The 25009-nt window shown below is 38.5% G+C and overlaps 1 protein-coding gene across 1 annotated transcript in view; it reads right to left on the bottom strand.

Moving 5' to 3' along the window:
* Positions 1-25009, bottom strand: part of acap3b (ArfGAP with coiled-coil, ankyrin repeat and PH domains 3b) — an 84086-nt gene that overhangs the window by 3379 nt on the left and 55698 nt on the right. Inside the window, exons 5-22 of the mRNA XM_052111755.1 lie at positions 20499-20557; positions 20229-20412; positions 17659-17703; positions 17472-17567; positions 17308-17382; positions 14675-14686; positions 8560-8672; positions 8402-8453; positions 7309-7409; positions 7084-7195; positions 5652-5860; positions 4361-4430; positions 3271-3365; positions 2922-3148; positions 2704-2799; positions 1128-1220; positions 821-1041; positions 332-441 (exon numbers count right to left, since the gene is read on the bottom strand). Of these exons, the coding sequence (XP_051967715.1) occupies positions 332-441; positions 821-1041; positions 1128-1220; positions 2704-2799; positions 2922-3148; positions 3271-3365; positions 4361-4430; positions 5652-5860; positions 7084-7195; positions 7309-7409; positions 8402-8453; positions 8560-8672; positions 14675-14686; positions 17308-17382; positions 17472-17567; positions 17659-17703; positions 20229-20412; positions 20499-20557 (1970 nt within the window). The remainder of the gene's footprint in view (positions 1-331; positions 442-820; positions 1042-1127; positions 1221-2703; positions 2800-2921; positions 3149-3270; positions 3366-4360; positions 4431-5651; positions 5861-7083; positions 7196-7308; positions 7410-8401; positions 8454-8559; positions 8673-14674; positions 14687-17307; positions 17383-17471; positions 17568-17658; positions 17704-20228; positions 20413-20498; positions 20558-25009) is intronic.

Raw genomic sequence — 25009 nt, 5'->3', positions numbered from 1 at the left:
TTAAATATTGATCTGTTTCACACCCACACCTATTATATTGCTTCTGAAGATATGGATTTAAACACTGGAGTCATTTGGAGTATGTTTGTGTTTCCTTTATGTGATTTTTGGAGCTTCAAAGATCTGGTCACCATTCACTTGCATTGTATGGACCTACAGAGCTGAGATATTTAAAAAAAAAAATTCATTTGTGTTCTGTAGAAGAAAGAAAGTCACACACATCTGGAATGGCATGAGGGTGAGTAAATGATGAGAGAATTTTCATTTTTGTGTGGACTATCCCTTTAAGGAACAGAGCTTTTATTTGCCGCAGCATTGACTCAGTTCTCACCCTGTGTGACTCAGACATGTGGCGTGGTGGAGGGGCCCCCGTCCTCGCACATCCCTCTGATTCACATCTGCTCCATTCTGCAGCAGGAACTCACAAGCTATCAGAGAACCCTGTGAGAGGGACGGAGATGGAGTGAGACAGATGTTTGACATCAGCAGAAACAGTCAATAAAATAAACACAATAGAATTGAATTTAACCCCCAGATTTAAAGATGATGTGTGCATTTCTTTCTTCATTTCAAATATTCAAAATGTAAAAAAATATAATATTATATTAATATGGATAGTCAACTTTAAGTAAGCAGTTCGTATGTTGATTGCCCCAAAAAGTGTAAAGACTGACTCTGGCGCAATCAAAACATTGCAATAGAATGAACAGTGAATGTTTGGGAAACCTTTTTGAAAACAGTCAATATATTTGTAATTCCATTTGGAGACACTAGTGGTGCAGAAATTGATACGATTTAACATGACAACAGGAAGTCTTACCCCTAAGATGGCCTGTATTAATGGACTCTTTCTTTCTTCCTCATCATTTACAGAGTTGACATCTGCACCATGTGCGAGTGCCTCAGCCATGACTGGCAGGTTCCTGGCCCGTGACGCTTTATGGAGCAGTGTGCTTGGGTCAAGCTCTCGCAAGTCCTCTGGATCTGAAGCTTCCTGCTCGATATCAACCTCCCCACTGGACTCATCAGAGTCTTCACACTCTGCAACGAAACAAAGATGATAAAGAATGACAGATAGAGGGATTTACCAAGGTACAAGTATGACTCAGGTTACTAAGTTGGCTCACCCTCCTCAGTGACACTGTCCACCACTGAGCCGAATACCAGGATGTCCGTGCTGCCATCAGTACTGCCGCCAAGCCCACTGTCACTGCTGAGACCTGCGGGGCCAATGAGTGCCAAGCCAGGGACACGTTACTCACACTACAGCCTTCTCAAAAACAAACCAATGCTTGACTAACCGCTATTCATTTTTAACTATAACTGGGTGAATCTCACGAATACATGTGTACGTCACACCAAAATGGAAAAAAAGAGAAATATTTATTTATTTATTGTTAACTTGTATTGTTCAATAGAAGTTAAGCTCAACTGACAGCATTTGTGGCATAATGAAAAATGAAAACTTTCACCCTTCCTTTTTTAAAAAAAAAGTTACAGTTAAAAAATCACAGTTACAGTGAGGCACTTACAATGGAAATTAATGGGGCCAATTTTTTGAGGGTTTAAAGGAAATGTGAGGCTTAACATTTCATAAAAGCACTTACATTAATTCTTCTGTTAAAATGTGTGTATTATTTGAGCTGTAAAGTTGTTTAAATCAAATGTTTTTTTAATCTTTTTAGGGTTTACAGCATTACGTTGTCATGGCAATGAAGTTGTAAAATTGGACATATCTTCACACAGAAAGGATTAGTAAGCTATTTTATCACAGTAAAATCATATTAGCATGCATGTTGTTTACGTCTTGTGGCTATACTTTTCAAACAGTGAGAATTATAATACGTACTGGCCCTCATTCACTTCCATTGTAAGTGACTCACTGTAACAAAGACTTTTTTATTTTTTTATTTATTTTTTAAAGGATGGATAAAGTCAAAATAATTTTTTGTGGTAATCAATATTGTGCCAAAAATGAAAACTTGAACTTAACTTGAGATTTTTATGACAATTACTGTAGTGTCTGGACATTTTACTTGGACTTTACCCATTATTCTCAATGGTGAGCACAAATACTACCATGATGTGTGTGTGTGTGTGTGTGTGGGTGGGTGTGAGCGTGTATTTATCACTTTGTGGGGACCAAATGTCCCCATAAGGATAGTAAAACCCGAAATTTTTGACCTTGTGGGGACATTTTGTCGGTCCCCATGAGGAAAACAGCTTATAAATCATACTAAATTATGTTTTTTGAAAATGTAAAAATGCAGAAAGTTTTCTGTGAGGGTTAGGTTTAGGGGTAGGGTTAGGTTTAGGGGATAGAATATAAAGTTTGTACAGTATAAAAACCATTATGTCTATGGAAAGTCCCCATAAAACATGGAAACACAACAAGTGTGTGTTTGTGTGTGTGTGTGTGTGTGTGTGTGTGTGTGTGTGTGTGTGTGTGTGGGGGGTAATGTGATTAAATGTAATACAAATTTTCATAATGTCATAATGCACAAAATCTTAATGGTACTAAAATAGATTTTTAAAAAAGAAGATATAATTCTTTATTAATTACTTCTTTTGATTTTGGGATAAAATATGACCCAAAAATGTTCTCAAAAGGATTGTAAAATGTTCTAAACAAACTCACAGATATCAGAAAACAATAGAAAACATTAAGAAAAGATGAGACAACACACTGGAGGGGCAACTTACTATGAGGCCCTGAGCCTGTGTCAAAGTAAGAGAAGAGGGAATCAAGTTCATCTGGACAGAATAAAGATTCTCTTCTAAACTTTGCGGCTGCAGCAGCTGAGGACAAGGAGAGAAGAACAGGACAGGCGATTGCCCAATTTATCCAATAAATACTTAAACCAGCTGTGAATCTGTGACTTTCAGAGATCCAACATGTTTAGAAATGACCAGGTAATTACCAGCAGAAAGTTTTCCAGGCGACACAATGCCAGTGTCGTGTCTGTATCTCCGCCGTGTTTTAGGAGCTTCTCTGATTTCTCTGACGGAGCTGTTGTACCTCCTGCACTTTTTCACGTTCCAGTGATGTAATTTTCTGCTGCCCTCCACCAAGGCCTCTGAACCACACATCTTCTTCAGAAACTTCCTCTCCACATATTTTGCTTTGATCCACGCTTCTTTCTCTTGCCTAAATAAAACACGCAACATTGGCTATTATGACAACATAGTGACATATAAAGGAAAAATCATCATAGTTATTTTCAATCTGTGTCACCAAATGCACTGGCAGAGAGTAAGCTGCAGGCTGACCTTGAGCTGTTGGGACCAGGTTTCTTAAGTCCCTGTTCTTCACATGAGCCTTCATAAATCTGGTTGATTACTGTGTTGCCAAGCTCACACATTAACTAGAGAGAAATCAATCGTAAATCAATATTATATGAGTTATATGGAATTAGGATGAAAATAAGGTGCATATTCTGAGACCAGTGCAGATAGACAGCACACTGTAGGTTAAGTCATTCACTAATTGGGGAACAAGGGAGCATCCTATAGATTTTCCATCCGACCAAAAGTTCAGTTTCAGGCTGTAGATGATGTTTGCACCACTCAAATTGTTAGGCAGACATGGGAAAATGTTATTCAGTACACATATTCCAAATATATAATGTATCATTTTATTTTAACTTGGCAGTGATTGGATGATCCTTGGGATTACTTAATCAGAATTAATTATGCTAATTTCAGACTTGTTTGACAGTGCAAAGAGAGAACATTGAGATTTTGTGGCCAAAGTAGAAAAAAAGACATTGTAACATAAAAGTAAAATGAAGTCAATTATTTTTATTTGTATAGCTTAATTTTTGCTTTTCCCGATACATATTGTTTCGAAGCAGCTTTATAGAAAATCAGCTGTTATGTCTTTAATATCTCAAAAACATGAATAGTCATCACTCCTGGAAACATAAACAATGTGATATAAACTCAATTCTGACTTTCTGTAGCTTGGTATTATTTAAAATTTGTTTGGTGCTGCTAGTTACAAATCAAAAAAGGGAAATATATAATGCACACAGCAGTAACGCTTGGGTCTCAGGAGGATATATATAATATTTGTTTTATTTTATTTAAAATAAAATGATATTTATTAAATATGTTCATATGTTAAATACTTTACCATTTAATATAATAAAACATAGTTATTTTTTCACAATACAGTAATGACAATGAGATTTGTTTGTATTTCAGTAATGAGAATATAAGGGGAAAATTTGCTTAATTCTCATGAAATTAAAAGTAAATTTCCTTTTTTATTTTTTATTTGAGGTGAAATAACACCCAGGCATTTTGTTGACAGGTTTCTTGAGAGTCGCACATTTAGAAGGTCTCATTGGGGTCTTACCTTCATAAGCTCTGGTTCCCATGTATCAAGAGTTAAAGACCGAACCTTCGAGCAGTGGACGCCTAAACTCCTGCAGAGATTAAACACACATCTTATTTGAAACATGATCAATGTGGCATTATTCATTAAGATATCCTGTTAGATTCTGTTGTGACATGAGACAAATAAAACTTTTTGTCACTATACTAGGCAAAAGCTCTAATGGCAGAATACGTTTGTGTCTGCCTCCTGGAGAAACCTGACAGAATTACATCTGCATCTCCATCTGCAGCCCCCGTTGTGTCTGAGTAAATCAAATCGAATGCCCCAGTGTCTTATAAGGCTGCTGTATTCTCTGCGGTCATGGGCACCCATCTTTGAGATGGTGGGAGAGATTCAATCTGATTAGCAGGCTGGAGCCGGAAATCCGCAGACGAACTGATGTAGCAAAATGAGGTGCTTCACCGTGAAGGAATGACGCAGTATGTTTAGATAAGCATCATATACTGAAGGATGAAGACCTGCCCTACTGTAAACCCATTCTGCTGTTTGGGTTCAATCAGTCATGGTTGATTTATGACTCAGGTGTTTTTAAGGCCAGTCAATCTATAGTCAAATCAATACAGAGGCAGATGGTGCCACAAATGTTGAATGATGTTTGCCATGTGTACAAGTAACATAGCGGCCTGATTTATATGGTTAATCCCAACACTGCTTCCACATATAGGACTGTTATATAACTAACAATATCAGATTTGCATGAAAGTGCAATAGTTTAAAAGACAAAATGATATGGCATTTGCAATGCAAATAATCCCATAACGTGACGTACCTCAGAGTGAAACAAAATATTCTTTGAAATAATGTAGGGAGAGACTTAATTTGGCTCTTGAAGAATGACAATATTGATTAATATTATTATTTGTGTGGCCTAGGTTATGTCACCAAAAATAAATGAATTTGAATGAAATGATGATTAATGATTTGTTTACACCATGTCCTAACCAGGCAGGACAGTTAGTTTTCTGTGATGAGTAAATTGTCTGTACATATTGAAAGCAAAAAAGCTGTGCAACGCTGCAAATCATAACCAATCAGAACATATTTGATGTCTAATATACAGCTATGTGGAGTGGGATTTTGGACCAATGAGATTTCACCATGGGTGGGGTTACCCAGCACAATAAAACAGACATAGAAACCAAGCGATCGACAATGTCCTTTTGCTCATTATGGCTGCAGCTGGTAAGGACAAAATGCAATTAAAAAAAAAAACACAACCAAAAACACCAACAAGCCATCAACATCTCACCTGTGAATGCCAGAGCACTCGATACAGAGCAGAATGCCCAAGTTGATGCTGGCCCAGCGCGGGTCAGCCTGACTGCAGTCACAACAGATCTCGTTTCCGGGAAGAGACTGGACCCGCTGTAGAATACTCTCTCCCCTAATAAAACGCTCCCTTGGCTCGTTGGCGGAGTCTATACTGCTCGTGGAGGGAGATGCTGTCCTATCTAAACGCTGTGGGATGGTAGAATGACATAGATCTATTTACGATATTCTTATTTGATATCTTTAACTATGGATAACAACTAATTTCCTGTTCAGCCAACTATCATTTCGTAAAACAAGAACTTTTATTGTGTCACCATTTTAATTATTTTTACATGAAGATAACTGCAGTCTTTGCCTCCAAAGAGAGCCATGTCTTGCAAGGCACAACATACACAGTTGTTTGATATCAACATAACTTATAACAAGCAAAACCTCAATAATGGTGACAATCAACAAAAGGGATAGTTCACCCAAATATTTTCTCACTATTAACTCGCCCTCATGCCATCCCAGGTGTATATGACTTTCTTTCTTCTGCTGAATTATGATTTGTTTCTGTAGGTCAATACAATGGAAGTGAATAAAAAAGTGCATAAAGGCAACGTAAAAGTAATCCACATGACTCGAGTGTTTTTATCCATATCTTCAGAAGTGATATGATAGGTGTGTTTGACAAACAGATCAATATGTTTAAGTCCTTTTATGCTATAAATTCTTCTCCCTGCCCAGTAGGGGGCGATATGCATGAAGAATGTGAATCACCAAAATCACAAGAAGAAGAAGAAGAATGTGAAAGTGGAGATTGACTGAGCAGGGAGGAGAATTTATAATAAAAAAGGACTTAAATATTGATCTGTTTCTCATTCATCATATTGCTTCTGAAGATATGGATTTAACCACTTGAGTTTTATGGATTACTTTTACGCTGATTTATGTGATTTTAGGGGCTTAACATTTTTGGCACCTATTCGCTTGCATTGTATGGACCTACAGTGCTGAAATATTCTTCCAAAAAATATTTGTTTGTGTTCTGCTGAAGTAAGAAAGTCATACACATCTGGGATCGCATATGAGTGTGTAAATGATGAGAATTTTTTTTCATTTTTGGGTGAACTAACCCTTTAAGTTAAAAGTTGAGCTCCTAACATCACCACACTAAAATTGACAGTCAGTGACAACAAAAAAAACAACAACAATAAATAAAGTCAGCAAACAGGGAAAAGCCTTACATAACTGTATGAATTGATTATATTGCAATGCATGCTGGGAACTCGCAAACCAGCCATGTTGTTTAATAAGAAATTGTTTGTTCAGACAACTCTGTTAGGCTAGTTGGGACACAATTTGGCAGACTATTGTTGGTTCAACATGTATTTTTATGTAGATGCAAAGTATTTGGTCGGACTGACCTCTATGTAATAGTTTTCAGAAATCTCTCTATAGGCAGAAGCGATGCTCGCCTGAACCGCCTGGATCCAAGCTTGACGGAGTTTCTCAGATTCAGCCTGTAGCATACAGCTCCTGATGGGGAAACATTTGGCTATTATAAACTTCTCATATATTAAACATTCTCATACCTTCTCAAACATGAAAAATCACATATGTCACATATGTTCATATGTCACAGCACTCACTTTGTAGGGGAAACCACTTCAAAACAGAACCTCCTCTCAATGTCCTCACATGGTTTTACAGAGCAAAGCCTTAGGTCTTCTACAACCACAGTCAAGACATCCTACAACACACAGATGGCAGGTTACAATGTTAGGTCACAATAATAACAAGATTTTATGTGAAGCTGGCAATATGATTAAATAGATTCAAGAAAGGAAAGAACAGTTCAGTATAAAAAAAAGAAAAGAAAATGCAAAATGTAAATTGGAATTCAGAATACAAATATTATGAAGACGTCCTCATTGTCAGTTGTCACTTTTTGAATGAAGACCATTTCAATCAGTGGGGTCAGATTTTAAAACTCTTAAATCTTTTATTTTTTTATTTGTATCGCCTTTTCTCCCAATTTGGAATGCCCAATTCCCACTTAGTAGGTCCTCTTGGTGGCACAGTTACTCACCTCAATCCAGGTTGCGGAGGACAAGTCTCAGTTGCCTCGCGCATCTTATCACGTGGCTCATTGTGCATGACACCACAGAGATTCATAACACGTGGAGGCTCATGCTACTCTCTGTGATCCACGCACAACTTACCATGTGCCTCATTGAGAGCGAGAACCACTAATCGTGACCACGAGGAGGTTACCCCATGTGACTCTACTCTCCCTAGCAACTGTGCCAATTTGGTTGCTTAGGAGACCAGCTGGAGTCACTCAGCACACCCTGGATCGCAACTCCTGGGGTGATAGACCAATCTTAAATCTTAAAAAGTTTTAAAAAAGCAAAAAAGATAGCACATTTATCTCTAAAATGAAAGTTTGATTGTAATGGTTAAGAGTAAGGTGATTAATCAGTAGCAGAAGTTTACTATTTATATATATTTACTACAGAACAAACCCTACCTAGAATGTTTGATGAACATCAGTACAGCCTTGCCTTGCAAGCAGGGCACCAAATGCTGGAAGGGCACCAAAGAGTGCTCTAACATAACCCCCCCAAATAGGGATCTCGCCTAGGGCGCCAGAATGGTCTGAAACGACCCTGCTTGCAAGCAAGTTTATAAACATTCAACAGCAGAAAGAAAGAATATCTGAATTAAAGTTGTACCACCTACTTTTAGCCTCTTCTGATAGACAAGTTGACTGTTCTGTATTGAAAACCATCGCCTGGTAGGAGAGGAAAAAAATTATTTAATATCAAATTCAAAAATGTAACTCATCACACAAGGAAAGAGGCACAGACTTTCAAACACAATCACAAATTTAGTCTTACCTGTTCCATGTCTTGAAAGCATTGCTCGCCCTCTTAAACAGGTATCCCTCCATCACCACACCATTAGGAGCATCCACATTAAATTCCACTTTGGATTCATCGTAAGCAAAATCCTGTCACATGCAAAAGAGAGCACCTGTGAGTGACGCTCAACACAAGTCACTTTCTGCAGGTAAGTGCACACACAGAGACAGAGGTCCTCTCGCCTGTCCACAGCAGTCAAAACTGACAACCCTTATTGTTCTGCTAAGTCTTCTGAGAGACAACAAAAAAAGACAACACTTAATCCCTATAAATCAAAACATAATCCCCATGACTAAAGCAGCTATATCAAATTTCAATCAATAATGACCTGCCATCTCCTAAAGTTTCCTCCACGCTTCCTCTGACACTGAAGCCCCTGTGAGAAGTATAAATATGATATGCTCAATGAGTGATTCTCAACCAACATAAACAACACTGACTTTCCAATATGTTTCACTAATCAATTCGTTACATAAATCCAACCCCTGGGTCATTGATATGTGCTCACCTAAGGCTTCCCTACCTCTCCTTCCCAAATCATACCACTTGTTATTATGAAATATAAAATAAATAAAGCACTTACAAAATAAATATAGCATACTAATTAATAAATTAAAAATAAATAATAAATAAAAAATAAATCATTTATAAACTACCAACCCACTCAAAAAATAAAAAGTGTAATTCTAACCAACAAATAGCTAATAATATGAACCACCCACAAAAAAAAAAAACAAACAAAAAACAGTAGCAATACCTCGACAGTTTATATTGACACAAAAACATTAACTTACAAGGGCATACTTCAACCTCCCAAATATCTTCATTTTTAAAAGGTGTTTAGCCAGTAGCATCAGTAATTATGGAGAAAATCTTCCTCTACAGTAATGTCATCTCATATCAAAGTCAAAGGCACGGACTTCATTGATCTCGTGCGCACTCCTCACTCGAGCCCAAGTGAAAGGCGAATGACAACATCAAGCTCGCGCATCACGCTTCCACCGCTCAATATCCACATGATTAGCATACAGCTGTCGATATATGAGCCCATGAGCTCTTCGCTTTGCTCTCTGACCTCAACAGAGTGCCGACCGCAAACATTATTTCATTGCCAAATCCAGAAACGAGGCCGTCTTTCACAGATTTATGAGCGGTGTTCCTCCTTTAAACTCTTGCGGGCTCCCAGCTTCCAACGTTTGAAAATGCCCTGTCCATCTGTCTGACAGTCCACTAGACCATTGCTGTTTAATCAAGCAAAAGTTATTGTCCTCTCAACCTCCCTACCAAGGACCTCTTTCTTCCAGCTCCCACACACTCACACAAGTGGATTACAAGAGACAGCTATTACATTTAAGGATTTTAATCTGCCTTTCAAGCCTGTATTATAAAGCAGTATAATATTAATCATAATAGGCAGTCACAACAGATAATCAATAATTACAGCTAATCTGAAATTCCCAAGGTTATTGTTTTGCCCTCATGTCACCAATCTTTCTGGTTAAACTTCATCATCTTTTAATAAATTGCTAAATATTTCAGCTGTATGGTCACTGTAAAATAGCACCGCTAAACACCATTCATTGAGACATGACAAAAAATATAAATAAAATAATTATACATTTATTTAATTTATATTTGATAGTATATTTACATGTTATTATTAATTTTTTATTATTCACTTTTTATTTATTTCTGTCTGTCTTTCTTTCTTTCTTCCTTTCTGCCTTTCTTTATGATATGGCCACACTGCCCAATCCTCATTAAATAAATTGGAAATAATAAAAATAATAACCTTTTTTACTTAAAATGGTATATTGTTTTTATTAAATTGTATAATATATTATTAGTAATAATAAATATTATAAAAAATTATTACAAGCATTTTTTTTTCTCCAATTAATTTTGAGATTGGCCCAACTTCCAAAAATAACTAACATACAATCAAAAAGAATTGTGAAATTGATCTAATTTTATATATATATATATATATATATATATATATATATATATATATATATATATATATATATATATATATATATATATATTTAAAAGTTTTATTAATCTAATTTGTTAAAATTTACACAAATCAATTTGATGAAATTTTGTTATGAAATTAAAATACATAAATCTTAGAAATAGATTAATTGAAGGAGGCCTGGGTAGCTCAGTGATTAGATGCTGACTACCACCACTGGAGCCGCAAGTTCAAATCCAGGGTGTGCTGAGTGACTCCAGCCAGGTCTCCTAAGCAACCACATTGGCCCGGTTGCTAGGGAGGGTAGAGTCACATGGGGTAACCTCCTTGTGGTCGCTATAATGTGGTTCTCGCTCTCGGTGGCGCACGTGCTGAGTTGTGTGTGGATGCTGCGGAGAATAGCATGAAGCCCCCACATGCGATATGTCTCACGGTAACGCGCTCAACAAGTCACATGATAAGATGCGCGGATTAACGGTCAAAGACGCGGAGGCAACTGAGATTCGTCCTCCGCCAACCGGATTGCGGTGATTCACTATGCCTCGACGTGGACTAGAGTGCACTGGGAATTGGGCATTCCAAATTCGGGAGAAAAAAAAAGAAATATGTATGTAATATATATATATATATACATTTTTGAGAGCAAAAAAGGCCAGAATGTCATATTTAAGGAACAAGGATATAAAACATAGTAGAAATATTAGAAACAAAAAACTCTGTCCATAAAAATTTTCACATCTACAAAATCATCTCCAAAATCTTTGATCACAAAGAATGTGACTGCTCACAATCCCCAACAGCTTGTGAAATAATATAAAGCGAATGCAATCTGGTTCAAAGTCCTTTATTTACGTGATCCATTTTAGCACAGCGTGCTCATACAGCCACCTAGCGCAGCTGATCCTGCAACATACCGTAACTCTAAGAGAGACAGAGAAAGGGAAATCCCAAGGGTGTCACAACTCTGTTAGATGTGAATAAAAGACCAGTGTGCGAGGAATGAGTTAGTGTGTGTGCATGTGTTAGGAAGTGACAGATGCAACACGAGGAGGTAGTAAAACGGCGAGGTTGTGGGACAGCTAGAGCGATCGTAACTCTGTCACTGTAGGTATGGAGGAGGAGGAGAGAGATAAAAGGAAGAGGACAAGACACTATTGAGGCATCTCTGCAGATAAATGATTTGAATAAATCAATTGGACTCTCCTCCAAAGGCCCTCATGACTGCAAGTGGCTGTGTAAACACATGCAGCTTCATTGCTTTTTGTGTGCAACTGTTGAAGAATGCTTATATGATGAGAACACAAACTAATTTCCTAGAGTTTTGGATGATAATTGTGACTCATTAAGACAACATTATACTAAACATACCATCTTGGTTATCAAATGCCATGACAAAATCATATATCTTTTTTTCTTACAAAACCCCGAAAATCAATGTCCATACAATGTCACTATTTACAGTAAGAACTAAGTATTCTTATGGCTAAATCCAGTTAATGTTATGCTACTTTGAACAACAACTAGTCCACAGAACAGAATCACCCATGGTCTGGGCAACACATACTCACAGTGGGCATGCAAGACGTGACCGTGAGGTCAGAGAGTCAAGTCCTCCCCACACTATGATGATAAGAGGGGCATCTGAACTATGTTTCTCATAGGCTATGTGGCTGGACATGGTAAAGGTGTTAATCTCCAATCAGGGTCAACAGGTTGCCGGGGCAACATGCTGCTTTGTGGAAGTGTGTTCTTTTGTGACTAATTTATTTTTAACCATGTTTTCGGCTGTATTCATCTTTCTCTGCTTGTCTCTCTTTTATCTTATCTGATAACTTCGACTACTTCAGTTGGAGCCACAAATCAGACTGTCATCCAAATGTTTACTTCACATTGTCCTCCAAAATCATTTGTGTTGCTGAAGCAAGTGACTCATTACATCTGCAAGTCTTCATCTAAATAACAGTGCTGCACTATGGAGGAATCACACTTGCACGTGTGTTTGTTTGCATGTGCAACGCATTTGTGCTTGCAACCCATCTTGAATCTTGCTTTGCCTGCCAGGGACAGTTGGTGGCACTTATTTGTCCATGTTTTTTGGCATGCCACATCTTACCCTCCCTTAGCATCGGGTGCCTACCATCTGCTATATTTAGAGGTGCTGGCCAGGGCAAAAGTGGGCAAAGTGCCCGTGGAAACACTTTCAGGCCTCAGTTGACTTAGGGTCTTCCCATAGGCCCACCTGGAGCGCCTGACGGGTTTATTTACCAGGGTAATCTCTTTTAAAAATTATGGTTGATATGGTAAAGTTAATATTTCCTGATCAAGGTTAATGTTCAATGCAGGTCTTTCATTGTTTCATTTCCACAGAAAAGTGTAAATAATGTGGATCTGTGATGCTTGCATTGCTCTGTTTGTTTGAGCAGCCTGACATGTTAACTTTGGGACCAACTGTTACTTCTGAACCAATGGCTCAACGAAAACTAAAAACCAGAACTGCCGGAAATCAGTCAGAACCCTAGAAATGCCTAGAACTGTCAAGCAACCAGCAGGAACACCCTAGCAACAAGCCAGAAAAGCCTAGCAACCAACCAGAAAACCTTTGCAACAACCCAAACAGCTATGCAACCAGCCAGTACTTCCAGCTATGGCTATCAATCAGCAAAAACACCCAAGAAACACCTAGTGACCAGCATGAACAAGCCAGAACAGCATTGAAACCAGACAAAACACCCTAGCAATGCCTAGCAACAAGCCAGAAGCAGCAAGCTAAAACTACCTAGAAATGCCTACGACCAGCCTGAAATCAGCCTGAACAGCATAGAAACGCATAGTAAATCACCCAATAAACCTTAGCAATACCTATCAACATGCCAGAAAAGCCTAGCAACATATAATAACTGACCAGAAGGCCCTAGCAATGACCTACTGTAGCAACTACTTGGACGACCTTAGCAACCACAGATAAGCATCTGCTTGTATGACTTTCTGTCTGACGAGGCCTGCATAAGGCCTGTATAACCTTCTAACTTTTAAAACTATTTTTAACTTTCAGACAAGGCTTTGTTAAGCCAAAATCAAAATCCTGACATCTTAAAGGATTTGCTAATTGCCAAAAACGTTATTTATGTGAATAATCTTTTGTGTGTGCTCATAGCGCATAAATATAAAAGTTTATAGAGAAGTGTATAATTTCTGTTATTTCTGTAACTAAAGGAAATGAAAAAATAATGACTTCTCATACTGGTTTTCTGAACACCTGCCCCCATCTACCATTGGTCGATGAAATAGATAGCCCCGCTAAATTTTGCTAATGGCAAAAATTTAAATTGATCTTCTGCATAGCTTTGTACTGTAGGTTATCTATTACTTGAAGAAGTCAGCCATGTAGACAACACTGAGCACCAAACCTTGCATTCAAGAAAAGAAGAATACTTGTGTGTGTATATATATATATATATATATATATATATATATATATATATATATATATATATATATATATATATATATATATATATATATACACTACCGGTCAAAAGTTTTGAAATACTTCACTGAAATGTTTCACATGATCTTAAAAATCTTTTGATCTAAAGGCATATGCTTAAATGATTGAAATTAGTTTTGTAGACAAAAATATAATTGTGCCACCATATTAATTCTGGAAATGCCATTTAAGGTCCTGAAGGGCCGAAAGTGTTTGGCTCCAGTGTAAAGGTTTTAGTTTATTTCATGAAAACGGCAAGGAATTAAACAATTAAAATGTTTGGGATATTAAACTCTTGCACATTTTCTAAACTCAGATATTTCCACTGTCCATGTGCATTTGTAATGTCCCCCTGTCTCCCCATCGTGCAACACACACACACATTAAATAAATAAAATGTGAATGGCATGTGACTAATAAAAAGCAATTCTTTCTAGACAACAAATCAATGCACCACCCCTTGGCTGAATAAACTCTACAACCCAACATGCATCAACACAAGGACAGTTCAACACAATGCTGTGAGTTTAAACATGGACAGCTATGGCCAAACAAAGCACAAAATGAGCAATGTTACCATTCATAACCTTTTTATTAATGAGGTATTCACAGCTAAATAAACTCACCTGCATCAAAGTCTGCATGTTGGCAACACGGTGAGACCAAATATGGAGAGAAAAAGAAAATTAGAAACAAGTGACTCGATTAACAGTCTTATAATGTAAAATTCATGAGTAAGAGAAATCTATCTAAATGTTCAGTAATTCTTGGCTGATTCTCAGTTTTTAAATACAGAGGCCCCAAAAAATTATTTGGTCACTTAAGCCACTTAAATGTATGACGTGTATTATAAGTGAATCGCTGTAACCTCGATTTTGGCTTTTTTTTTTTTTTTAAGAAAAGGAGGAACGAATCGACATACATTTTTGTGGTAGCTAATAAACATTATGCCACAAATGCTGTCGATTGAGCGTAACATGTATTGAACCCGGAACATTCCATCATTGTGATGAACTACAACTGTGGTTAATCTGCTAGGACAACTGGGTGAACTTGAAGAAAGTTGAATTCATGCATCCACTAAAATGACATTGAGACCAGTTGGTTAGTTTTGTTATTTAATGCAATGACATTCAGACATTTTTAAGTTTGACTTAAGTGTCCAAATACTGGGGTCACTGTATAAGAAGCATGCACTAAAATGCTTTTCAAAGCACTGCATGCATGCCTTCATAAATGACTGCACCTGAATTTGAAAACAAACATACATTAGTAACATTACCTTGGTAATAGACCACATTAGTTATGTTCATTAGCTGTAATGACAGAGCCAGACTGCCACATCCAGATACCATTGATCAATGATAAGGATTGCAGATCTCAGGCTATTTAAATCCCAGAGCTGTCAGAGAGCTAATGTTATGATTGATGGTCTGTCTATCTATCTAAGTGATTTCTGCTTTACAAACTCCGAATCCCTGATTCTTTGGACTTTGATTTTAAATCTGCAAAGCCACATAGAAATGGGCTCATAATGTATTTAATCACTACCACTGGAATTTTAGAACAAAAGGACAACTGAGACAATAAGTCAGGGTCGGATGGAAAAGTCAGGAGTATTTATGGCTCAGTTGTGTTGGCATAAATGCCCTGCTGGCTAGCAACATGCTAGCAGATGGAGATTAGCGTGTGTGTATGTGTGTGTGTGTGTGTGTGTGTATGTCTTGAGGACCCAGATCCCAGTGGGATCTGTGCTGGGCAGGGCACCATCCTTTATTGATATGGTGATGAAGCACTTTAAACAAAGCCACTACAAACCACACAAAGTGAGGCAACCATATGTAGAAGTTTCTCTTCTACAGCTGTTATTGCTAGTGGCCATGCTCAAGTCCCACAGACACTGATGTTTATTTGAATTGTCAGATAAAGATCGAATGTGACAGTAAAGTGGTTGAGTGATAGGACAATATTATGACATGAAGTCTGGAGGGGGGCTTCGCTTTAGTGGAAATAACCTCACATGACAACACAACTCTCTGCAGCACAGAAGCAAGCCACTTTATTTCCACAATTTTCATTTCATGATTAAGAATTCAGAAGGCTGTCACTTAGATCACCTGTCAAACTGAATTTATAGAGGAATGTGGGGTGGGAATATTGGGATGTGGGTTTCATACTGTATATTATGGGAGGAAATGGTTATTTTGTGTCTTTGATTGCTGGATATAATTTCAAAAGTCCCATTAGATGGAAAGAAAATGAAAGAAATCAAGGAAGGAAGAATTAAGAGAGGAGAATGCAAAGACAGGCAGAAAGCAGGGCGTGGCCGGGCCTTAATGGTGCATGGCTGGCGCTGAATCAGCTGATCAGCGGGAGAGCGAGATAAAGGGGAGACGGAGGCACCAGTTCGTCTGTGTTTGTTTATGTTTTTTTTAAGTTAAGTTTGATTTTTAAAATATATATATTTACTGTTCAGCCATCCTTAAGCTGTTACAGTGGTGAAGTAACACGGGAGGGAGTAGGGATTCACCTTCACGGAGTCCTCGCCACTTCCATGCACAAGGGGAGCAGCTGCAGCCATCTGCCTGGATGTGGAGGGGTCGCTGCCAGCCGGTGAGACCCGGAGGAACCGCTGCCATCCACCGAAATAGGGGAGGAGGGGTTCCGTCTGCCAGGGACTGGAGGACTCGATGCCGTCCGCTGGGGGAAGAGCGAGCGGGCCTCCGTCATAGGGCGGAGCAGCGGTTGAGGACAAGGCGACAACGCGTCCGGGAGCCGGCGAGCAAGTTCTGCTCTCTCTCTCATTCTCTGTGTGTCTCCGCCCACTTTTTTCCTCATCTCTCCCCAGGTTCACAGGAGGAGGGGGTGTACCACTGGATGACAGAATGACCGGAAGGGCAGCATCTCCCCTCCAGATATGAGGGGGGAGTTAGTCAGACCGGTGGTGCACCGGCCTGAATCGAGCGGGGGAAGAGTGTGACAAGGAGGAGGCCGTGATGGTGCATGGCCGGTGCTGAATCAGACGATCAGCAGGAGAGCGAGATAAAGGGGAGCCGGAGGCGCCAGTTCGAGAGAGAGAGAGAGACGCACACGACCGCGTTGCATGTGTGTCTGTGTTTGTTTATGTTAGCTTTAAGTTAAGTTTGACATTAAATCTTTGTTTACTGTTCAGCCAGTTCCTCCCTCTTTCTTGCCCATCCTTAAACTGTTATAATAAGAAATCTACGGATTCTGTAAAGAGAAGCTTGCATTTGCTCACCCTCTGTTGTATGGTGGCATGTTTGTGCTCCATCTCTCTCTTCTCCATTGCAGAATCTATGACCAGCTGATCCAACTGAAATACAAACACAACAAAAATGATTAGTGATCAAGAGATAACGAGATGTTGGTCCTGGAGGAGCAGATGCATATGGGACCTCTCACCTCAGCAGCCAGCTTCTTCATGTAAGGGTCAATCTCATCCAAGAGATTGAAGCCCTGCTGGAAGAGACTGTACTGAGCCTGCATGAACGACAGCATCTGTGGAGGAAAGAGGAAACAGTGAATGAAACATCAAAGAAAGAGTATGCTGTATGATATAACTATTAAGCAAGGACATTAAGTCACTCACAGAGTCCAGAATTTCAAATTTCTTTTTGGCTTGAAGAACATTGATCTGAGGAACATATGAAAGCAAGTAGACATTTAGTAGGCACTGAAAGTACAAGTAAGTTAGAGACAATTCGCTCAGTGCAACATAATCTTAAGTGTCTTGATTTTAAGGGCACAATGATGATAGCTCCAGGGTTTCCACTCTTTTTGACCAATGAATCATTAAGGCCAATTTGTGAACCATTTGAACTTATTCATTGAAAAGAACCGATTCTAAGGAACTATTCACAAACTAATCGGACATCACTATGGCTTGCTAGTCATTTTTTTCTACAGAAGATCTACACAAAAGCAATCAAATATAGCAAACTGTATATTTACTATAGATTTTTAACAATTTTGTATTTACTTTTTTGAGATCGTTTTCATTCCCATGATTCTACAGACCTGGAACATGCTATTTTAAAATTCCCTTACATTTCCATGTTTTCTATGACAAAATGGGAACCCTGTAGCTCATGGATCAACCCTTGTAGGGTTCAAACCAACAATCTTTTAGTTTTCAACCCTAATATTTTTAAGTCAACATAAAATAGTGTTTGCTACCCAATTACAAGTGGAACACAACACAAAAGGATGAATAATTAACAATAAGATCAAGAACATGTATTAAGAAAGTAAAAAGGGTCCACTATAATTTAATGTTGGCTACAACAACTAAGCCCCCAAAGTTGACAAGACTATGTTGCTCATTTGGACAAGGGTTAACATTTAGCCTAACTTTCATTTAGGCATTTTTTGAGGAAGTAAACGCGTTTTATGATTGCTTTTACAATTCATTATTGTCGTCAACAAGTCTTCAATGATTACAAATACAGAGTTACTATAAGCACAAGGTGCAAATAGTACCTGCCACACAGCGTGCCTATTTGCACTCCAAAAGTCTGGTAGAAACACTAAAATGAATTACAAACTGCACCCTTAAGTGTCGCTTCAATGGCATGATGTGTAAAGACACTGTGGATGTGTTTTTTTTAACAAACGACCTGGGTTCGATTCCCCCTTTTGTCCCACTAATCCCCATCCTGTTTCCTGTCTCCACTCTTAATATTTCTTTTAATACTACTTATAATAATAAATAAACATGAATATAAAGATTGATTTCCTCACATAGATTTGGTTAATGTTTACTGGTCGGGGAGTTTAGAGAAAGGTTCGATCCGGGTAAAATTAATCATGGCTCTATTATAGTAATAGTGTGGCAACCATGTTTTTTTGACAGAAGCCATAGTCTTAATATAATTAACCATGTGCTAATACAGTAATGTGGTCTTAATATGGTAACCATGTTTTTATTACTGTGGTTACTCTAGTAAAACCATGGTTCAATTTAGTAAGGTAAGGTTAGGGTTAGGCTTAGGGGTAGGGGTTGGTATAGGGTGTCTGTGGGACTCGTAACTAAACATAATTAACACACTGTAGTGATGCCCCTATACTGGTGGTTAATATTTAATTAGGATTGCAAATAGTATCTGCCACTATTTGCACCAGAGTACAAATAGCATCTAAAACTAATGGCACTTAGTGCAAAGAAGATGCTTTTGGTTGCTATTTACACTTAGCTATTTGCACTTGCTGCAAATAGCCTCTGCCTTACAAATAACATTGCTCCACATAGTGGCCATTAGGAACATTACAGTTTGTTTTGGTCCTTAACATATTAAAGCAATTTTCTAGGTTGAATACAAGCTAAACTCTGTCAAAAGCATCTTTGATATGCTGTTGATCACCAGAGAAATCTGAATGCATCATTGAAAAAACAGAAAGAAAAAAAAGGACAGTAATGCACTTCAAATGGATCATCTATGAGGCAAAACATTATGTTATTTGAACAGTAAAGTTGTCCAAATTATCAATTTAGCTGTGGGACTACTGTTCTATGTGGACAAACCTTTGGTTACACATTACTAATGTTATTCCTGTGTGAAAGCAGTCCCTTTATGCTTGCATGTGTTTTGCAAAGGTAACCAGTTTTACTGGCTTTACATGGTCATATAAAGCCAGGTTGAAAAATTATGCACAGACAAAATAAAAAATAAGCAATTTTATCACACTAGTCTCATGTTAAGAAGTATAATATTCAAGTCTTGAGTGGCTATACTTTCCAAATGTTTAATGACTTACAGTGTAAGTGCATTACAATACACACTTGGTTTAACAAACTGAGGGACAATGTAATTTTCTGTGGTAGTCGATAGCAGGCCACAAATGCTGTTGGAAAAGATTTCAGAAAGGATTTTTATGCTTAATAGACCTGATATGGCAGCCACAGAGTCCTCTTCAGTAGCAAACAAAAAATTTAAAATTAAAAAAACAATGCATGGCCACTTTGTACCAAAACAGCCTTGAGTCATTAAACAAAATTAGTGCAGCTTAGCCATTAATGCAAACTTTGTCAACTGAGTCCACTAAAACAGAACATGCAGTGCATGTAAATCATTGTCTTTTCATAATGTGTTTTAGGGATTTACAAATATTGCTCAAGTTTACTGGTATCTACTCTATTCTATTTTTTTCCCCCTGAAATACCTGTAACACATAGTCCAGGGCGAGGTGTCGGAAGCACTTCCGGGTTGTGATGAGAGTGCTTGTGGCCTCCTCCACCTCATGCGGTTTGTTGCGAGGAGCTTGTGCGTTCTTCACCTGGGCGATCTCCATATCCTCCCGCACCTTATCAAACTGCTTCTTTGTCTCTTTGACCTTTCGAACATCTCTGGATACAAAGACATTGCAGGATAAGATGAGCACATTATAGAGGAAACATAGAGCAGGAAAGTTAAAAAGAAAAGTAAAACTCACTCCTTTACAAAATTGTGCAACTGTTGCTTTATGGACCTCTGGGCCTGGTCAAACAGGATCTGTGAGAGACACAAAGGAAAACAAACGCTTCAGTTTCAAGCAAAGAAGTGAATAGAATGGCAATTTGCATGAACAGGGATCCCTGAAACAATTGTCCCAGAACAATAGTAATTCTCCTAATTAAACTCTTCAATGTGCTTTTTCAATTCAATGACCACCAACATTTGTTAGTGTCAAATGTTGCAGCACATAGATGCAGTTGTCACATAGTACCTATATATGATTTAAGCACTGGTCAAGATGGATCAAATATCAGTCACATGTTTGCGGTTACAAGATAAAGCATTTATTACATTATTTTATAGAGATTTGTGGTGTAGATAATAATTTCCATAGTAGATCAAAGGTGCACTTCTGCTATATGGCCAGCAGATGGCAGAGCAGCTGCAGGTCTCTGTCTGCAAACCCAAAAGACCGCAGCAGAGCCCTGCACCCATATAAACACTCTCACTGTGAGGATGGGAGGGTTGGTCATGGTAGGCATCTGCAGGTCAAGAGTTATATTAGGTCAACAGTGCATCGGACAGCACGGTGCTGCAAGTCAGCCTGAGACATTCGGGTCATAACAGGCAAACACGGTGACACACATGCACACACAGAATACAATCTGCACATGCTCACTGAATCAGGCCCTGCGGGTTTATGCAAGGAAACCCCTCATGTAAGATTTTGAGAATGAAGGCATGTCAGTGCTAGAGTCCGTTACAATGAATCATGCAAAATGTCAGCAGAAAGGGGTATGAGGAAGAGCTTTATGCAATCATCTTGATTTTGGTCACAAACCCAGCGGCTTTACGGCAACGATAAGTTGCAAAGGGGGAACATGTGACAGAGCGTGTCACATGAAACAGAAGGGCAAAATGTCTCGAGGGTAAAACTGGCATGTGAGATAGAGAGAGAGAGACAGAGAAAGGGAGAGAGCGCAGGGAAAAGACAAAGCAGATAAGCTTAGACATTTGCATTTTGTATGGTTCCATCATGTCCCAGCCTTTGCATTTCACATCCATACATGTAGACCTGAATCAGCATTTCTATATACACCTATCTCAAATATCCGATTCTTTCATTAGGCAAGCATCACTATTACTATTGTTCATACTTCAGTTTAGGGATTTGAACAAACCCCTAGACCTTGGGACACTTACACGCTAGAATAAAGAAAGCTCTGAAGGAGTGATTGACATTAAGAAATGAGTAAGAAGTGTTTCAAGGGTGTAGAAAGAGCTGGGTCTGTTTGAAATCAGAGGTGTGCTATTAATTGTATAAGCAAACAGACTCATAATTTTCTCCTGGTGGCAGTGGTGGAAAGAGTACTGATTTTTTTTACTTAAGTAAAAGTACTGCTACTGAAGAAATAATTCACTTGAGTACAAGTAGAAGTACTAAGAATTATTATGACGCAAGTAAGAGTAAATAAGTAGTTTGCCGAAAAACTACTCAAGTAATTACATTGCAAGATAGTTTATGAAAATGATATTGTATATAGAATATTTGCTTCCATTTTTAGAACACAAAGACATTTTTTTGTTCTTGAAAGAAACTTAAATACAATTCAATTGATCAAAAATACTATCAAAATTATTAATTGCTATTAATTATTATGGTTTGAAATAATTGCTTTAAGTGATATTTATTCTATTTTTTCTTTACCCGTGATGGCAAACATATACTGTATCACCTATTCCTTACAAAAGCATTCTAAAGTGCAAATTTGGTACAAGAAAATGTTCTTATTATTAGAATAATTGAAAATGGTTGCGCTACCATGCGGAAAACCACAATACAATTTTGGTTTTAAAATTAGGCAAAAAAAAACAAATTTCCACTGAAATTCTATTTTCTCTTACAGTCTATTGTTTTAGAGAGATGAAGGCTATTCCATGCATTACTGTTTTGAAAAAACAGGATAAAGAGGGAAGTGGACGGCCCAGATGCACAACAAAAAGACAAGTAAATCACAGTCTCTAGTTTGAAAGACAGACTCCTCACAGGTCCTAAACTGGTAGCTTCTAAATGCCAAAGACCTGAATTGCTGCAAGAGGATTCTTGGACAAACAGAACTTTTTAAGAATACAACATTTATGGGGGGGCCTGGGTAGCTCAGCGAGTAAAAACGCTGACTACCACCACTGGAGTCGTGAGTTCAAATCCAGGGTGTGCTGAGTGACTCCAGCTAGGTCTCCTTAGCAAACCAAATTGGCCCGGTTGCTAGGGAGGGTAGAGTCACATGGGGTAACCTCCTTGAGCTCTCGGTAGGCCACACGGTGAGATGTGCATGGATGCTGTGGAGAATAACGTGAATCCTCCACACATGCTATGTCTCCGCAATAACACGCTCAACAAGCCTCAAGATGTGTGTGGATTGACGGTCTCAGACGTGGAGGCAACTGAGATTTGTTCTCCGCCACCCGGATTGAGGTGAGTCACTATGCCACCATGAGGACTTAGAGCGCATTGGGAATTGGGCATTCCAAATTGGGGAGAAAAAAAGAAAAAAAAGAATACAACATTTAATTAAATAGCAATTTGTAACATTCTAAATGTCTCTAAACTACATAATGTGTATTGTCACTAAAACACATTCCTATTTCAGGTTTATTCTCATTCACGTATGCCCATGTGTTTTGGCTAGTAAGTTAACATTCTGTATAAAACTAATATAATGCAATATCATAGAGGAGGAAATCTATCTGGACTGGACTGAAGCCATATCTCAGGACCAGGGTGTGTATTACAGAAAATTCCAATCTTACGACTAAGACATAATCAAGTTTGGAGGATTCTGAAATGTTGACAAATCAATTCTTGTGTTATGATGTTACTGTAATACAGACCCAAAATATCATAGAGTCTCAGTGAGTGGGCTATTTAACGTGGACCATTAGGCAACCACCTAGTTACAACAGCCTAGCATCATGGTGCCGAGTTTTGAAGTCTAGTAGTAGTCGGAATATAATACTACATTCATTGTACACAGCACAGAGATCAGTCGCTATGTTTAACACTGTTCAGCAGTGTAATTAACCAGCATGCTGTTCTCGGAGCACTGCGGTCGCATCTCTTGACACTAGAAAGTGACAGTGCATTTGAGACTGATACCTATTTTCCATCACACCTTCCTTTTCACTTTCTCACTTCCTCTGCACTGAGATCTTTAATTGCATTTCACCTCCTATACTCATTTTCCCTCAGATCTTCTATGGTAATGAAAGAAACTGTGTGTGAGAGAACCATGGAGCCACTCTAATGGTGTCACATTGGGGGAAATTCAAGAGAGAATCTGAATATGGGTGCCTGTAGATGGAGAGGGAAAATGGGAAATATTTGTCTGAGCCAATTTTTACTCTATTGGAAATTGGAGTGTCAGAGAAGGTTAAATCATGGCCTGCAGCTCATCTGTCCATGTGTACTAGCGCCCTTCAGGAAGTGCAAGCCTTTCATGAAGTGCCAGGCACTAGTATGAAGAGCTTATGAGCCAGTGAAGCATCATGGTCACAGACGATTCAGTAGCCCTCATGGGCTTACCAGACCTTCAGTCAGAAAAAATGAAAAAAGTGAAAACTAGAGAAAGAATGCTTAAGCTTGTAACTGTGTTTTGGGACATGTAAACTGGTTTCTATCTTAAACAAGCTGGTACAAGCTGGTTATTATCTCATCCAAGCTGGGTATTTGCTGATCCATGCAGGTCATTAGCTGTTCCAAATCTGGTCATTAGCTTGTCCAAGTTGGTTTTCAGTTGGTTCAATCTGTTTATTAGCTGGTTTATGTTGGTTATAAGCTTGCCAAAGCTTGTTTTTAATTGGTCCTAACTGGTTATTATCTGGTCAAAGCTGGTAATTAGCTGGTTTTTAGTTGGTCATTTGTTGGTCATTAGTTGGTCTAAGCTGGTAATTATTTTGTCCAAGCTGGTTTTTATTTGTTTATTAGCTGATTAGTTGGTCCAAAGCTGGTCATTAGCTATTCCAAGGTGGTCATTAACTGGTCCAAACTGAATATTAGCTGGTCCAATGTGGTTTTTAGTTAGTCATTAGCTGTTCCAAACTGAATATTAGCTGGGCCAAGGTGGTCTTTAGTTGGTCATTAGCTGGGTCGAGCTTGTTTCAAGTTAGTCCAAGCTGGTTGTTAGCTGGTCCAAGCTGGTGATTAGCTTGTCCAAGCTCAAAGCTGGTAATAAGCTGGTCCAAGATGGTTTTTAGTTGGTCATTAGCTGGTCCAGGCTGGTTATTAGTTATTCCAAAATGTAGTTAAGAGTATTAGCTGGTGCAAGGTTGCAATTAGCTGGTTCAAGCTTGTGTTTAGCTGGTCCAGGCAGGTCATTCACTGGTCCAAACCAGTCATTAGCTGGTTGACCAGCTTCTATGGTCGACAAGCTACCATGTTCCTAAAACAGCTTGACCATTCTAAGCTATACTATCTGTCTGTCTGTCTGTCTGTCTATCTATCTATTGTTT

Source organism: Xyrauchen texanus, chromosome 39, assembly GCF_025860055.1.
Source record: "Xyrauchen texanus isolate HMW12.3.18 chromosome 39, RBS_HiC_50CHRs, whole genome shotgun sequence".
NCBI lineage: Eukaryota > Metazoa > Chordata > Actinopteri > Cypriniformes > Catostomidae > Xyrauchen > Xyrauchen texanus.
Note: the sequence above shows the minus strand (reverse complement) of the source record. Positions and strands in the feature narration are given on the sequence as shown.